At 33.7% G+C, this 17,014-nt stretch overlaps 1 protein-coding gene across 1 annotated transcript; it reads right to left on the bottom strand.

Annotated features, from left to right (window-relative positions):
* Positions 1 to 961: 961 nt before the first annotated feature.
* LOC133867389 (transcription repressor KAN1-like) lies at positions 962 to 9,613 on the bottom strand. Its single transcript, XM_062304131.1, has 6 exons — positions 8,585 to 9,613; positions 8,395 to 8,471; positions 7,880 to 7,925; positions 7,407 to 7,554; positions 1,668 to 1,761; positions 962 to 1,355 (listed from the first exon to the last, which is right to left on the bottom strand). The coding sequence occupies exons 1-6, from the start codon at positions 9,270 to 9,272 to the stop codon at positions 1,233 to 1,235; spliced, it is 1,176 nt and encodes a 391-aa protein (XP_062160115.1). The 5' UTR covers positions 9,273 to 9,613; the 3' UTR covers positions 962 to 1,232.
* Positions 9,614 to 17,014: the final 7,401 nt, after the last annotated feature.

Genomic DNA, 17,014 nt, shown 5'->3' with positions numbered 1-17,014 from the left:
TCTGCCACGTTGTCATTAAGACACGTGGCTAGTTGGCCGCGTGTCTATAGTAACAGTTACTGTAGACACGCGGCTAATTACAGCTTTTTTTGTAGTGATTTTTTGTTTAATGAGAAATCTTAATTTCATCCCTACGATTGTCATTCAATTGTAATGACAAGGCAATAAAAATCAACCGTTATCATTTTTCTTTTTACAAATCCTAATCCAATGATTAATTTTTATTGTTACATTATTAAGTTGTATGGCAATCTACTAAATAATATTACTCTGCATAAATTGCCTCAAAGGTGGAAGTGCAAAATTTTCAATCAATTTATTTAAAAGAGTAATGCTTGTTGTAAACAAAGCGTGCAAACTTTGTACACAGCTCCATTGTTTAACAAGCATTAATCTTTATTTAATTATTCGTTCAAGTGGGCAAAAGGAGGTTATCTCCTAGCTAGCTAGGCTGCTGCAAAAGGCTGAGAATATGCTCCACTTAAGGTTACAGCTGTTGTAACATATCTTTCAAATCGATCGTGATCTGGTCACTAGATTTGAAACAGTGTGACATTTGTTTCAGTGGGTCATACTGCATCCCGCAATTGCGACAACACTCAAATCGCCGTATCAAGCGACGTGGAATTAGGTAGAGCCCGTCATGTAACTCAACCTTTATTAAATATGCATGAATGAAAAGCTCGATGCTATAAATCATCATGTACGTGTGAACATGTTACAATAATATTATATATATATATTCCCGATGATTGATCGTCTTTACAGCCGGAGCTTTTGAGGTTAATTATTCCCGATGAAAAGCTCGATGCAGAAATGACATAAAGAGACCATAAAAGTCAAGGTTTCACACGCTAATTACCTAATCACATAAAATGACCCCACAAACAAAGAGGTAATGGAGAAAAGGATATATATCTTCAATCTTGTAGAGAAAAAAAGGAGAGAATAAAAAGCCATATAATTAGAATTTGATTCCTTCTTTTCTTCTGCTTTTTCTTCATTCATGACATTTTTAACTAATATTCATTCACAATTCATCACATCACCTCACCTCACCTCACAACAGTATGTACAAACATGCATGGAACTTATAGATGATTTTTTTTTTTTTTTTTGGTTTAGAGGCTAGCTAATGAACCCACTGGACCTATATATATTAGTGCCCGTTTCTTAATTAATTACCATGAAAATACTAAAACAATTAGCAAAATACTAATTAACTCAATTAATTAGTCATGTTCTTTGCTGATGAGCCAGTCGGGTCTCCCTAAGGTGAACTCCAAGCTTGGATTCTTGGGGTCCAAACTTGACCCTTTGGAGTTTATAATTGATTGAGCGAAGAAGTCGTTTCCCTGCCACAAGTTTAGAAACTTATATTAATTATTTTAAGGTCCCAAAAACATACAAAAAAGCAGAAAATTACAACTCGTTTTGTTAGATTTTATTCCAAATACGAATCGAGTCCTTGGATTTTATAAATCTTATATATGGAATACCAAAAGGAAGCTCGAGCATATATATATGGCAATACATGCATTTATACACATTCATGCATGGACATGTTTAGACATTATTCACATGATTGCATGGATTCGATAATACAATATTTAATAAATTAATTGCCTTTAAAAGGTATCACTAGCTTTAATTAGGTACGTAGCTACCTCAAATTGGTCTCCAGATCTTTGATGGGATGGCAGAGTTTCTGGTCTCAACCTTTCCAGATTCCTTGGATTAGATTGCAACCATGCTCCTCTACTGCAACAATTCCATGAGATAAATAGTTATCTTCAATTATATATATATATATTCTGCCTACAAATTCCCAATGAACACCCCTATTTTCATTGATAGAAGTCATAAAATAGAGAAGTTTTCGTAAGGTGTAGACTGTAAAGTTTAAATGCAATATAATTAAGTAATTTTCATTTGTTCTTTGCTTGTTTTGTGGTTGAAGATTTGCTAATAGCTCCCATGCAGATATCATATACACACACATATATATATACAACTCTTGAAGGATCTAATTGATCAAGAGTTGTATCCTCAATTAATTAAACAGATGCAATCCACCATGAACAGACACCTCCTATGAAAACCTAGCCAGCTCTTACAGAATTTACATTTAACATGTTTCAAAAAGATATGGATTATAATCATCATAAGGAAGCAAAAGGAACAGTACATTTAATAAAAATACGTCTTTTAGCGATCAAGACTTTCCTACATATTTAGATACTACATTTGGAATTACTATATATAGCACTCAAATGTTTTCCTGTTTCCATGCACGAGGAAATATGCACAGAGAATGAGAAAGAAGCTAAACACTAACTAGGAAGCCAGGGAACTGATAGAAGAAACCAGGGAGGATCGAAGAGCTAGAGATATGATTTATATGTATTGAACATGTGGATTCTTTGTATGTACTTAATTCCTAATAAAACTTGCCAATCTCATTGAATGTGTTAGAATCATAACAAAAGTTATCCACTACTTACGCAAATAATTACAACTGTAACTTTTTTTTCTTTCTTTTCTAACCTCAGTTGTATCAACAAAGATTGTCATGTAAAATAAATAGGGGATATTGGAATATTAATCATGGAAACAGAAGGCACATGTTCATCATATCCAGTACTGCACTAGCCATCCCATGGGAAGTGGTTGATACTTAAGCCTGATTGGTTCCTAAATCATATAGTTAAGTGCTAGGAAAAGCCAGTAAATCAAGCCCAACCAAGTCAGAGAATCCACAGGTGAAAGCATTAACGTACGATGCAGTCATCGCAAATTCCAGTTCAGGCAGGTTATTGAATCTTGTAGTAAGATTCTAAAGCATGTTTAGCAGCTAGAGGAGCATGAGAGTTCTAGTAAGGAGATTCCTGAAGACTAGGGTTATTAGGGATATCATTGTTAGCAGCGGGATACTAGGTGAGACCGGAGTTTATAGATAATTTTAGGGAGCTAGCTTTAAATGTAGCTTGACTAATTCTTCTAGAGTGATAGTGCAGATGTGGCTGACATTTTTTTGAATTGTTACAATGATATCAGAATAACCATGTGACATTGAATCGCTGCATGCATGACATGAGCCCAAATGCCCTTCTATTGCCTATGTAGAATGGGTAGATTATAAAGGAGTTTATGAGTGCTAATTTTCGTATTGATTTCTTACTAAGTAAGATTTGAGCTTTATAAAGCATTCTATGGAGTAGGGAGCTCCAACTATATGTAACTTATTAGAATTCTTTTGTAGTGATAATGCAGATGTAACTTACACTTTATGCCTATGAGCTACATGAAGAATGCTTTAAACCCCAACCTAATTAAACCTCGGGTCCAACATTTGGTATGGAGAGAATTGGAGAGAAAATCCTCCAACATGCATTTTCTGAAAAACCAACTTAATTCAATGATTTTATTTTTTATTTTTTTTATAATCTTTAATATCTACAGAATAGGCCATGCCAATTGCCATATGGTATTTAAAGGACTTACAGTTTTGTGTAAAATATGCACGTGGTCCTAATATTATATGAATAACTATATATCCACACAATAATTGATTTACAAATGAAATCAAAAGGCATAATTGTTAGAACTGTCTTGCATAAAGATACTCATTTTAGAATTATAACAATTTCTTTTACAAGTAGAGTCCTTTATGTGGATTTCAAATCATTAATCATATATAGTTATAGGAAAATACATAGCATATCATAGCATATAATTGTAGGAAGACATGTTCGGATATTATCTTAAACAAAAATCTAGCTACTCAAAAATAATATTCTGTAATACTTGATTAATATTAGTTTTTGAAAAAACATGGAAAACAATAAAATAGAATAAAACATACTTAATGTGATTTGATCGCCGATTACGTGCATCTACAAGAACCCCACTAGCTACTAACAATATGATTACGATCGAACCTTCAATTATAATCGTACACTCTCTATCTAACTCAAGTCTGAAATAAACCAATCGAGTTCAACCAACGATTGTAATTCTCACAAATCTCACTCGATCTCTTTCATCCATTACTATCTGTCCTTTATGGTACGTACGTACCTTAGCACTCTGCTTTAATTCTTCCCACCATAAACTCTACAATTAATGCTATGTACTTTGAACTGTGTTTCAAATTAATCAGCTTGTACAAAATTTTGTTAAGCCTTTTCTTTCTTTTTTTTCACCAGATTTTTCTTCCTCGAGAAGTTGAAAACCACCAAAGCACTGTTACTTTCATAACTCCACCTCTAACAGATATCCATAACCCAAATTAAGCATGTATCCAGCTAATTAACCTAAATAAATTAAAATTCCATTCTTAAGTTCTAGCACATGTCTCACATTACCCAAAGTCTTCACATTTCCATCAAACATCTTAATTATAATTAATTTTTGCCAAAACTATTTTTCACAATTTTACATTAATCCACTAACATAATAGAATCTTTGTGATCACCAGCCTTTTATATGTCTAACATATATGAAACGAGCAGGAAAATCCAGGAAATTTTAATCGAATCCATGCCTTCTATAACCATGCGAGCAACACTCTTGTCTTTATCCTTACTTTAAACGATCTCGCTCCTACATTAAGACTACTGTATTAGGTGAGTAAATTGTGAAGGTGCGGCATGAGTGTTAAGTACTATATTGATTACTTATTATTAGGTGAGATTGAGTTCTCTCTATATATATAAGTGTCTTTTAAAGAATTCAAATTATAACATCAACAAAAAGTATAGTACATATGTGACTAATAGCTAACGTTTTCTTTATAGGTCGTAAACAGGAAGGTGGAACTGACTCTTAATTATTTAAGATAACAATAAGATGGGGTTAGACTATCTGGAACAAAAATTACTGCCAAAGGCATTAGTTTCAAAACATGGTTTTAATAATATTTAGCTGCAAACAAGAAGTCCACAAAGAACACACACACACACAAAAATTAAAAAAATTAAAAAATTAAAAAAAAAAATGATGAAGAAGAAGTAATTAAGTACGAATCAGCAGAAAGAATATTTGGCTCAACATAAGCTCAGGTCTTTATAGATTTTCTTGGTTAAGTAGGTTAATGAGGGACGTGTACATACATTCTAATGAACTATATTCAGACTAATCGGAGGACAGTATGACCTATGGAAGGATTTTACACCCTAAATGGAAGGATTTACACAAACGCCATTTTGGTTATGATCGAATATGAATATATATTATATGCAATTTTTTCATTGTGTTCTAATCGGTCTGAGTTCGACTCGATCTTTATCATCCATTAAAAAATAGACATGAAAATTGATTTAAAAAGTAGTAGATTCTTGCCGTCTTTTATTTATTTTTATTCCAATTCAGTTCTTTAATTAACTTTTAATTCTAATGTTAAATTACAATGTTAAATCACACCACGTTAAATCACCAATTTTCTAAATCGAGTTAATTTAAATAGATTAATCCATTGTTTCTTATTCACGGATGTAGAATTTTTTTCGGAGTCCACGAATGTCAAGAGTGTTAGCATATAATAGTGTGATCACTTAAACAGGATGGATGAAGCTAGCTCTGAGTGATTATGATAATCAAACTTAATTAAGTTATAGCTCATGGCTAGTCACTATATAATTGATAAATCCGATCGGAGTATAAATTTTAATTATGAAGAACATTTCCGAACTGGAAGAATCTATATATGCTTTAATGAAATATTGTGATGTATTAAGCTACAATATAAAGTTAACTCGATCGAGAATTTGAGTTGATTGTAATGACGGCAAAGTTGTATGTATAAAATTTGTTAGTCATTATGAAGCATTAAGACACTATAACCTCTCTTGGTTGATATGTGTTAAAATATAAATTAAATAATTAAATTTAATTTTATTTATTAGTTTAAATGTTTTTGATAAGCGGGGATTATATTAATTAACAAACGGTATTAGAGCATAAGTTTTGAGTTCGAACCCTAACTTCGTAATTTAACCATTCGTTTTAGTTAAATATTCTACATGTTAGACTTTACTTGTTGATTGTAGAGGGAAGTTTGAATCAACATGTGAGAGAGAATTAACATATTGATTAAGATCGATTAAGTTATTAAATTCATTTTTTTTTTATCAACTTAAACTTTCAAGATAAGCGATTTTACAATCCGGTGGCATGTCTTAACTTCCACAATGTACTATAATTCACTAAATCATACAATAAAAATCTATATATATACTTGTTTATAATTAGCGTTTCAATTTATTAATGACTAAACTAAATTAAGGTACTTCAAGGTCTTTCTTGATGATTATACCTATAAGAACTGGGCTTTCTATATATCCGGAAGTCTACTTAATTAGAAGCATTTTATGGAAAGCAACAATGTAATTTGCGAAAATATAGTATGTATTAGTATTACATATATTAGTAAATAACATTTCTTCCATGTACGGACACATTATGTAAATTTTACCACCCACCCTTAATTGACAAAAACCTTATAAAACTATTGAAGTAGAAATGAATAATTCCAGTTGGGAGGGCATGCAACCTCCATTGGATGTTTTGTATACTTTTCGCTGTATTCATGTTCAGTTTTTATATATATACATAGATACATACATGTAGAGTTATTAGATGTGTGTACATGTGGGAAGTGGGGGACTATTTGTATTAAATATATATATATATATATATATACACACATATATATGTCTACCATCATGATCGAACTTCTAATTTGTACTATATATATCCATCATCATTATTATCACTAGTACTCTCTGATTTCCCATGTTTTAGTTCATAATATATTTACTCTCAAGTACTCGGTCAATTAAAGTAGGAGACAAACTACAACTTTAGGCTTTAGCTAATGATGTTACAAAGTGATCAATGTTGGAAGTAATTATGTGAGTAAAAGTGAAGGAAATCTTGTTCAAAAGATCTACGAAGAAAAGGGTAATAATCCTAGCAGCAGACAGTTGATTGGGAGGAGTACTATTATAATTAATTATAATGTCAACTAATTAAAGGGAAAAGATCATCGAGTCAAAGAAGTGCGCTTTGCTTTACAAAATATGTAAATCCCTTTTGAGAGTATACAGTCCTCTTTTAGTGTATATATAGGGTAAATAATATAGAAATAACTACAAACGCTTTCTATGGGCGCGTTTGGCTTGTAATTTTTAACTTCCAAGGATGTTTTTCTTAACCTAACAAAAGTTGATTCAAGGCCACATGGATTGTGAGGAGTAAAGCAGATCGAGAAGGAAAGCGAATGAAAAGCGAAAGCTGCCTGAAAGAAACTCTTTTTAAGTTTCAGAAAAGAGACGGCCTTATTCAGAGATTTCCAAGCTAAAGTTACTCGTGCATTGAACAGAGAGAGAAAGAGAGTTAATTACCTGGAAGGGTTACTCCACAGATTAGAAAGGTATCCCACTTCATGTTCTAAAGCTGCATTTGAAGCCTTTTTTTGACTTTGTAAACAGTTGTCGTTTTGATGGGGGGCTGGAGTTGTGTGTATCAAGAAATCTTCATCTCCAGATCCATCTGATACGTACAAGCCTCCAAAAATTAGGTCAAGATCGTAATATATATATATATATGCATTCAAATGAATACTTTTACTTAATTTGGAGTTTTCTAATTACGTCTTAGAAATTGCATTTTAATCACATGTATGTTGACATTTGAACTAATCTACATCTCACTCGGAAAAAAAGAATAATAAAAGCTTTAAATGTGGAAGCTTTAATATGTATATATAAATATGTAAATATATACCATAATTGTATGCTTGTGGTACATATTTAATATATAATTCAAACTTGTAGCGGAAATCAGGGAAAAAAGATAGCTAAGCAATATGAATTACCAGAGGAAGCTGCAGGTTTGTCTGTGTTCTTGACAGTTCGATACATCTGCCAAGCAAAACAAAATATTATAAAAGAAGAAAACACCAATAAATAAACAAGAAAAAAAAAAAAAAAAAGTAAAACAAGGAACCATTTCTTAAAGGGAAAAAAAAATGTAAAAAAAATCCCAGTCAAAAAAAAAAAAAATCAAAAATCAAATCAGATGCTTCGCTTTCTGGATTTTTCTTGGTTTCTTTAATAGCCACGAGGTTGATGTTTGGTAAGGTCAGTAATTGCTTCTATTATTGAGAAATGATGGCTACTTTTTCTCTTTCTCTCTCTAAAAGTAGAAGTTGTCCTGTTTCATAAAGAACAGACTCAACTGTTCATTCATTCATTCACTGCATTCATCGGCCCCTGTGCCACATGGATAGAGAGAGAGAGAGAGAGAGAGACCTTGAATAGGAGGGTTTTCCTTTGGTTTTCTGTGATGAACATGTAAATGAGAGTAAAATGAGTGTTTTTTCAGCTGTACCTGTAAATGGCTCTTGACATGAGCAAGTGTTAGATCTTTGACATCCATTAGCTCTAAAACTGACTTTGGAGTAGCCCCTAATAGCCAACAATACAAGCAAGAAGAAAATCTAGGTTAAGATATTATAAACATCTCTAAAAGTAGCAGCAAAAGAAAGAGTAGAGACGGAGAGAGAGAGAGAGAGCTGTACTTTCATGGCCGCCAAGGAGCTCAACAGCATGGACAAAACGGGCATGAAGAGAAGTTGTCCAACGCATTCTTGGTGCTCTCATATTCCTCTTACTCTGTAGCTTTGGCATACACCTTGATCTCATGAACCCATTTGAGAAATCTTGCTGTTGTTGCATATACTGAAACTGTTGGGGTCTTAGACTCTCCATGGTTATCCCATTATACCTCGACATGGCTTCAAAGCCTGAAGGAAGCTGTCGACAAGGCCTGAAGGAAGCACAAGCTGGATACGCTGCCCTCTCTTTGAAACGATCTAAAGCTGAAAACGGTGAGGAAGAATTCCCATTATTGTACACAGGAATTCCCTTTATGGCTTTGACAAATCCCTGATGATCAGAAACATTAAGCAGCGAAATCCCATGATTTATGTGAACCTGTTGATCCACAGCAGTGATGAAGTTTCTTCTCCATGGACTCTCAGCCTCCAAAGCACTTGACAGAGAGAGCTCTGTGTCAGCAGCTCTGATGGAGCCGTCGCTGTGGGATTTCAGGCTGTCATGATCACCTTCTTTGTGCCAAATATCGAAGCTGGAATCGCCTTCATTCGTGCAAATTGAGGAAGGGGCGCTCTTTGGAGGGCTTATGTGGAGTGAAAGATCAGGAATCGGATGCGAAGAGGGTCTGTCGAAAATCTCTTTTCTGGACATTTTTATTCTCAAGCAGTTGTTGTGGTTCTAAAACAAAGGAAAAAGAAGAAAGAATATGCGAGTGATTTGTGTATCATAGGCATACAATTACAAGTAGTGTGGATGGATGACTAAGAAAGAAAAACCTTTAGCTTTGTTCAGAAAAAGAGGTCAGGGGAGAGGAAAAGAAGGATAAAATGGAAAAAAAGAAAAAGAAAAAAAAAAGGAAGACTTTTCTCTTCTTCAAGAAACAGACATCCTCTCAGAGAGAGAGAGAGAGCAAATAAAGAATGGGAAAATATGGAATAGATTGAGAAGGAGAAAGATTTTGGTCTGTGTTCTTCCTACCTCGAGAGTATATATAGGAAAATGACACTCCAACAGAGGCCCTGTCTCTCACTCACTCCCTTTCCTTTTCTCCATAGTCAATACACGCAAAACTACAAATATTTATTAGGCTACCCATTTGTTTTACTTCCCCGGAGCCGACGGGATAAAAAATACAAGAGAGAGAGAAAGAGGGGCTAATCTATAATTATTTTCCCCCACTCTCTTCGCCTCTGTCTTTCTCATGTGAAAACAAAATAATTAAAAAATATATATATTGACCAATTAGATTACATGATGACATCAAAGTCTGGACTTTTTTGTAGTAAAAGACCTAAGAATAGTTCATAATTATTGCCTCATTGCACGGGCATGTAAGCTGGAGGAATAATGTGATTGATAAATATATACGCCTATGGTTACGGTACTCAGTTTGTGAAGATATGTAAATACGTACACCTATATATTGAGAGGATCTCAAATTCCAATTGTTATGCTCATGTCATGACCATTATTGTGTTTTATAACCTTTGTTATGTGCCGGTACGAACAAGCCTGATACAAATTGAGAGTGTCACGTGTCTCCGGTTGTTGATGTGACCATCTCACTTTAAATCTTATAGACATATATTGAACACCATAGGCAAGTCTTGCCTTAAATTTAAATCTTTCAATTTATCCAAAAATTTGGAGGAGTGATGTAGGATAGACGGTGGGGGTTGATTTTATCTTTTGTTACTCTTCATATGTTTAAAATGCAGTTTTTGGATTTTTAGATTCTAGAACTATATTTTCTTTATTTTAATTTTTTTTTTTTAGTGATTTTCCAAATAAAGTAAGATATTTTATCATAATATATTAATTATGATGTATTTAAGAGTATTTTTACTTGAAAACAAGTTTTCTAGGGTTTTAAAGTGGGTTTCCTTTTCCATGCGTAAACAACAATGAATTAATTAATGAGTCTCAACTATCAGATAAAGTTAATTTATCTTTTAAATTTTTTCTATTTATCTGATCGATCACTTAAAGATTCAAGGAGCCCTTTTTATAAATTCCAGGATTTGCATCTAGCAATAATGAAATCTAACCTTTCACACTTTCACTTCTACATCATCAATAATTGTACGTATTTGAGCTTAATTTGTATCCTATACAGTGATCATAGATTAAAACATCGACCCGGCCACCTTATGATTAACACGTAGGATCCTGGGAAGTAAACCTTAAAGGGTGATAATTCAATTAATTAAGCCTTAAAGGATGGTGATCGATGAAGAAAGGAATAATATATAATCAAGCTGGAGATTGATCGAGATTATAGCCAACCTGTAAATCCACATATTATTATAAATTTATATGATATTTCATAGTTTGATAGTATATTTATATATATTACAGAAAGATTTCTGTAATATTTCATAGTTTGATAGTATATATATCACAGAAATATTTCATATATTGGAGTCTGGACCTCGATCTGGGACTGCTTTGAGTTTGTGAAGATTTCAAGGTGTAAGTTGTGTCAGATAAGCTTGAGCCATGTGACAAAACGGGTGGAAATATATATATAATATTTAGAATGCAAAAAAAAATAAAGGATAAAACTTCCTCATGGCTAATTTTTGAGAAAATTTTGCTTATTCAAGATGTTTCGGCATTTTTTTTTGTAATCACATGCACCTTTATTAAAGTTTAAAAAGTAACGTACGATTCTTATGTTTTGAAAGTTTATAATATCACTCATATCGTTAAGATTTAGTGTTAAATCCAACGGTTAATAGGATATCAGCTCCTTGCAGAACCTCGATCGGATTGACTGGATTGATGAACCCTAATAAAGAGGACATCATATATATGTTGTGACATGTGTCAGCACATGAGTTTGCTCTCATGAAAAACCAGTGATCTTGAAGGTGATTGTAGCATTCTTTTTGCAAATGAATAAAATGGGTGGGTGTAATAGTCAAGAAATATTGATTAATTAGGTGGACCCATTGACCTGAATGTGTGCGGGAGCCCTAAAGGGTTGTTTGTTTGCTTTCATATGGCTGTCATCGTAAACCCTAATTCCACATACCTTTGCAAGTTTCTTATTCCTTTTCATCCTCCCCCAAATATTCCCTTCTAATCCTCTCACAACATTTTTCAAGCATTTTGGCGTATATATTATGCCATCCCGACATGACCTACTCTGCACCCTCATTGACTACAACCCTTGATGAATTTCAAAGCTCTAGGCCACATCAATGATAAAAACAACACATAAATCCCTTTTCTTATTCTAGGAAATTCATCGTTTTCTTTGCTTTCTTTAATGCATTTAGTGGATGTACATTAAATATATCTTGGAGTTCAACCCTCTAGGTTACAACAATTAAGATGATTGATGATGCTAACCTGCCCTCCGAGTTGCAAGGCCCCATGTCCAAATCTTATTTCAAGCAGCATCTTAAACAAGCTGGGCTGACTTCACGTGATCAGCTAAGAGAGTTTTATTTATTTATTTTTTATTTTTTAATTTTTTAATATATATATATATATATATATATATATATGAGACAAAGGTTTTTAGGGTTGGGCATTGCCCACCTAATACTGCACGAACTCGTTATTTTTTCGAGCCGACCTGAGCCACCTGGTCGACTCGACTCAAGGCGAATTTCAAAATCTGAATTTCGACCCGACTTGAGGATATAATAATAATAATAATAAATCATTTAATATATATACTTCTTTTCAGAAAGTCCTAACTTTTCTCTTCTCTTTCATTTAATTTTTTATTGAAACTCCCTTAGTCTCTGTGTAAATCTCTTTATTGTCGCCTGCCGATCAACCATGGTGGCGCTGATGTAAGACAACATTTGCTCATATTTTCAATGTTTTATGAATTAAGAAAAATAAAATAAAATAAAAAAAAGGAACGTATTGGGAAAGCACCGTTTAAGGAGATTTTTATTTGGCTTCAGACAATGTAAATACATAAGGAAAAGATTCATCATGATCCCAGCTGATTTTCAACCATATTTGGTTGACAAAAAAAAATCAATTTTATTGATGGAAAATTTAGATTAGGATTTTGTTGCTTATTTGAATTTTCCATCTTTAGGTTTCCTTTGCCATTAAGTATTTCTATAATTATTGTATTTTTTTTTTCTTATTTTTTCCCTCCCCTTATTTTCACCTCTATCAAAAAACATCAATTTCAAAACATTCTTAACATTTTTTACTTTTTATATCACATCAACAATTATTTATACTTTATATCACATCAATCACTTTTTACTTTCACTCATTTAAAAAAAATTCCCCATAATGCGAGAGGAGGGGAGGGGGGTTATTAAACAGGGCCCAGGTCTCCTAGCCTAGCATGAGTAGTAGCAACGACAGAACCTGTGTCTTGTGGAAGCCTAACCAACAGTTCTAGCACTACTGGCAATAACTCAACAATATGATCAATCATTGATCCTCTAATGTATCGTTATTCTGCTTCTTGTTGCTCAGGCACTGCTGGCTATGGTGGACCGTCAATTTTGTGCAACCAGATCAACTTTGGAGAAGAGGCCTGGGCCTGGACCAATAATAAACCTGCATTTTGAGCCAACTCGAGATTTTGGATTATATTCGAAATTTCATACATTTCGGCTCGGCTTGAAATTCAAATTCCAATTGGGATCCCACCCCCTAATTGAAATTCGTAAACCACCAAATTTTGACTCGAAGGGTTTAGTAACTAGCCCTAAGTTTTCTACAACAAGCTTGAGGTGAATGAGAAACTAAGGTAGTTGCTCTAAACTAATTGAGGTCATTTTACAGAATACCTTGCCCAAATACATACCAAACCCTGAATTTAAAAGAAAACATAATAATGAACCCTAAGAGAATTTAGAATAGTAAGTATATAGAGATAATAATAAATATGGGGATTAGACTAACATTTATGAAAACAAAGAAAAAAAGAGTTCAAAACACTTAGGAGTTTTGAATCATGTGTTGCGTTCAAACAAGACAACCTGCTCAAACGTGCCACATAGGACAACAATTTTTTAAATAATTTGAAAATCCTATTCGAATGGGATACAAGTCGTTCGAACAAGAACCTTTTGAATGCGAAAAGAATACGTCCAAATCTCAAAATTTTAGGGGAGGCCTTTTTAAACCGTAAGGAACCCTAACCAAACCGTTCCACATTTCCACTCAACTTCCAACAGCCAACAAAGAGAGAAAGTGAGGGAGAGGAAGAGAAAGTAGAGAAATGAAATATTATTGAGTTTTTATCAAAGAGCAAGGCTTCAAGGCCCAACAGTAAGAAATCTCAACCCTAAACTCTTTATTTTTGTGTTGATCCATGTGCTAGAGTTTTGTTGAGTTATTATTCATATGCGAGTGTGGGTTTGTTAGAGTTGAGGTAGGATAAAGTATTGAAGATGATGAGGTTTTTCTTGACAAACAGGAGTGGAGCTACATTGGGGCTTTGGAGGGGGGGAGGGTCTTGGCAACCATGTTTTTCCTAAAATAAACAATTTAAAAATTAAAATTTTACTCCTAAATTTTATACCTTTTTAGTCCCCCCCCACCCCCTCTACCCCCCCCCCCCCCCCCCCCCCCCCCCCAAAAAAAAAAAAAAAAAAAAAAATCCTAAATGCTAGCTCCGCCCCTGTTGACAAACCTTAAGATTCTGGGAAAAGCTTGGAAACTTAGGGTTCCTAATGTACCAAAGGCAATAAAGTGTGTGTTTTTGTTTAGATCCCTAGGTCATTTTTGAAGTGTTGGATAAAGGAGAAAGATGTGAGATGAAGTAAAGTTAGGAACTTTGGAGTTAAGATATATACAAAGCTAGGTTTTTTAGATCCAAAACGATATTAGGAGGGGTAAATGAGGTTACTTTAAGGTATGGTTTGCAATTTTTTATACGACCCACGAATCCGACACAAACACAATACGAAGTTATAGGGTTAAGGTTTAAGCTAAACGAGTTGGTGAGTTGACCTGTTTAGTGACACACTTATAAAAGGGTTGACAGGTAAACCCGTTTACAACCCATTTGGTTTTCGGGTCACCCATCAACTTGTTTATATATATATATATCAGAACTCAGAAGTTACTAGACTAAGTTAGAAAACCGGAACCTAGATTCATTTCACTTTCACATTTTCACTCCAATGACTCCACTACTTAGTCTACTCCAGCTGCCGTCGTCTCCAGTGCAGCTCTAGCTTAGCACGTATCGTCTCCAACTCCAGCCCAGTGCCCGTCATCTCCAGCTCCAGCCTAGCGCCAATTTCGGTTTCTCTTCTCACTTTCAGTTTCAGACTTTCTCATTAATAGATTTAGTGATTCACTCCAGCCCCGTCTTCGCTGACTCGCCCGTCGTCTCCACACTGTCCGTCCATCGACTCCACACCGTTCGTCCATCCGTTTATGCAGAAGTGTAAAGAGTAGGTAAAGAGTTCTTTGAGTTTAGATTTTGAATCTTGTTTCAAAATCTGGTTATGCTTGTTTAATGCAGAAGTGTAAAGAGTAGGTATATATAGTGGTTGGTTTATAAAATTGATCTAATTCATCATCATTAAAAAAAATAAAAAATAAATAAAAAATAAAAAATAAAAAATCCTGGGAAATACAAGGAAAAACTGAAAAACCAGTTGGTCCAATTTTTTAAATTCAAAACCAATTTTGAAAAATCTTTAAAAAACAGTCGGATCATGTCGGGTACGAGTTAGCGAGTCAATCGGATTGATCCAAACCCAACACGATAACCCGCTTTACCAACCCTACTTTTAAGGTTTTAGAACGTCTGGCTGGGGACTAAAAGAAGGTGAAATATGGGAGGTAGGTTGAAGGAAAACTCGGATAAGACAATATGTGGTATTGTCATTCAAACCTGGGTTAGGGACATTCAAACACGAGGCGCATTTACTCTTGCGAACCACGTGGTAACAAGGAAATCATGACTTATTGATATTGATGTTTCCTGTGTTAATTATATTAATTATTTGTCTTCTTTTATGTTTGAGAAAACTAGGCTCACAGCATGCGTTGCTTCATTGACGTTTTACTTACTGCCTGAGTCGTGTATTTTTATTTTATTTTTTCCTTTTTTTTGTTTACCAATAAAACAAATATGTTTTACAAATTTGCTAGCGATCGATAGAGTTTGGGGAAGACATTTGGGGTGGAGTTGCACATGCAAATGTATTTAGAAGCACAGGTGATCGATATTGTACCTATGATAGTAATTAACTTAATTATATATATGTATAATATTCCATCTATGGTTTTGTTAATTCTATTTTTAAGTTAGTACGTAGAAATTAATAACACTCGGGATATTTTATAATTAAATAATTTAAGAGCATTACATTTAAAGCCCTGATGCATGGCGTAGCTAGAATAATGTTAATTGGCTCAGGCATGGTGAATTCTAACGGTTTCTTTTTCTCTGAAATTCTATTGAAAGCACTTTCCTTGACTGTCAATTGGCTTGTCATACTTAACATCAGAGAAAATATATGAAGAGTTTTTCTTGATCTTTGAATATTAACATTCCACACCAACTATTTGGTCAAGGACTATACATTAATATTCCCCATGTCGGTAGGCTTGGTAAAATAATTGAACACCAGTAGGGATTTTAATTGGCATGACATTTGGGCCCAGTAATGGAATTATTGAAACCTCAAAGCAATGACAAGCCACTCAGGTTATGGACATATCACAAAGTAACTTTTGACAAACTACTTCTGCTCCATAAGTCAACAAATATTGTGAAAAGGCTTTTATGAATTCCACGACACTTAATTCTTTAGCTTTCTTTTCCAAATTCCCCATGCTAAATGTCTAAATGACTTCCAATATTGTCTTTTTTTTCCTTCTAGAGCATTCCTAGTAGCTTCATTAAATTTTACTCACCAAAATAGCTAAAAATCATTTTTTTCTATTTTGGTGAGCCTTTTTTTTAAAATTCTCCAAGCAGCCTCACCATTTTAACTATTTATTATCACTATTCTATTTAAATAATATTTATTTATTCTTTCTCTATATAATCTTTTTACAAAAAATTCTTCATATCCATGAAATAAGGACATTATCGTGCGAGAGATGGGAGAAGAAAATGAGAGAAAAAAGGAAAAAAAAAGTGTGCTGATCATGTGAGAGAGAAAGGTGAAACAAAATTTGGTGAGTGGGTTGTTGAGTGAAAATGTCTCATCTAATTTGGTTAGTAATTTCAGTCATCAAATTTTTTTGGTTAAAATGGTGAGGTTGTTGGGAGTGATTTTTCAGGATTTTCATCAAATTGGCTCATCAAAATAGCTAAAAAACTATTTTGGTGAGGCTACTAGGAATGCTCTATGCCTTCCAATGGCTAAATGCCTTTCAATGTCTCCTTTTTTTCTTATTCCTTAGCTTTAGGATATATATATATATATATATAT

This window comes from Alnus glutinosa, chromosome 4 (genome assembly GCF_958979055.1).
Source record: "Alnus glutinosa chromosome 4, dhAlnGlut1.1, whole genome shotgun sequence".
Classification (NCBI taxonomy): domain Eukaryota; kingdom Viridiplantae; phylum Streptophyta; class Magnoliopsida; order Fagales; family Betulaceae; genus Alnus; species Alnus glutinosa.
The sequence above is the reverse complement of the archived record's forward strand: the minus strand, read 5'-3'. Positions and strand labels throughout refer to the sequence as shown.

Bases quoted from the DNA above. Each gene is read 5' to 3' on its own strand.
- LOC133867389 (XM_062304131.1), bottom strand. From the start codon at position 9,272: ATGTCCAGAAAAGAGATTTTCGACAGACCCTCTTCGCATCCGATTCCT. The intron at 7,555-7,879 runs GTAATTCATATT...TGTACGTATCAG, and splicing joins CAAACCTGCAGCTTCCTCTG to ATGGATCTGGAGATGAAGAT. The intron at 1,356-1,667 runs GTAGCTACGTAC...AACTTGTGGCAG, and splicing joins GATCTGGAGACCAATTTGAG to GGAAACGACTTCTTCGCTCA.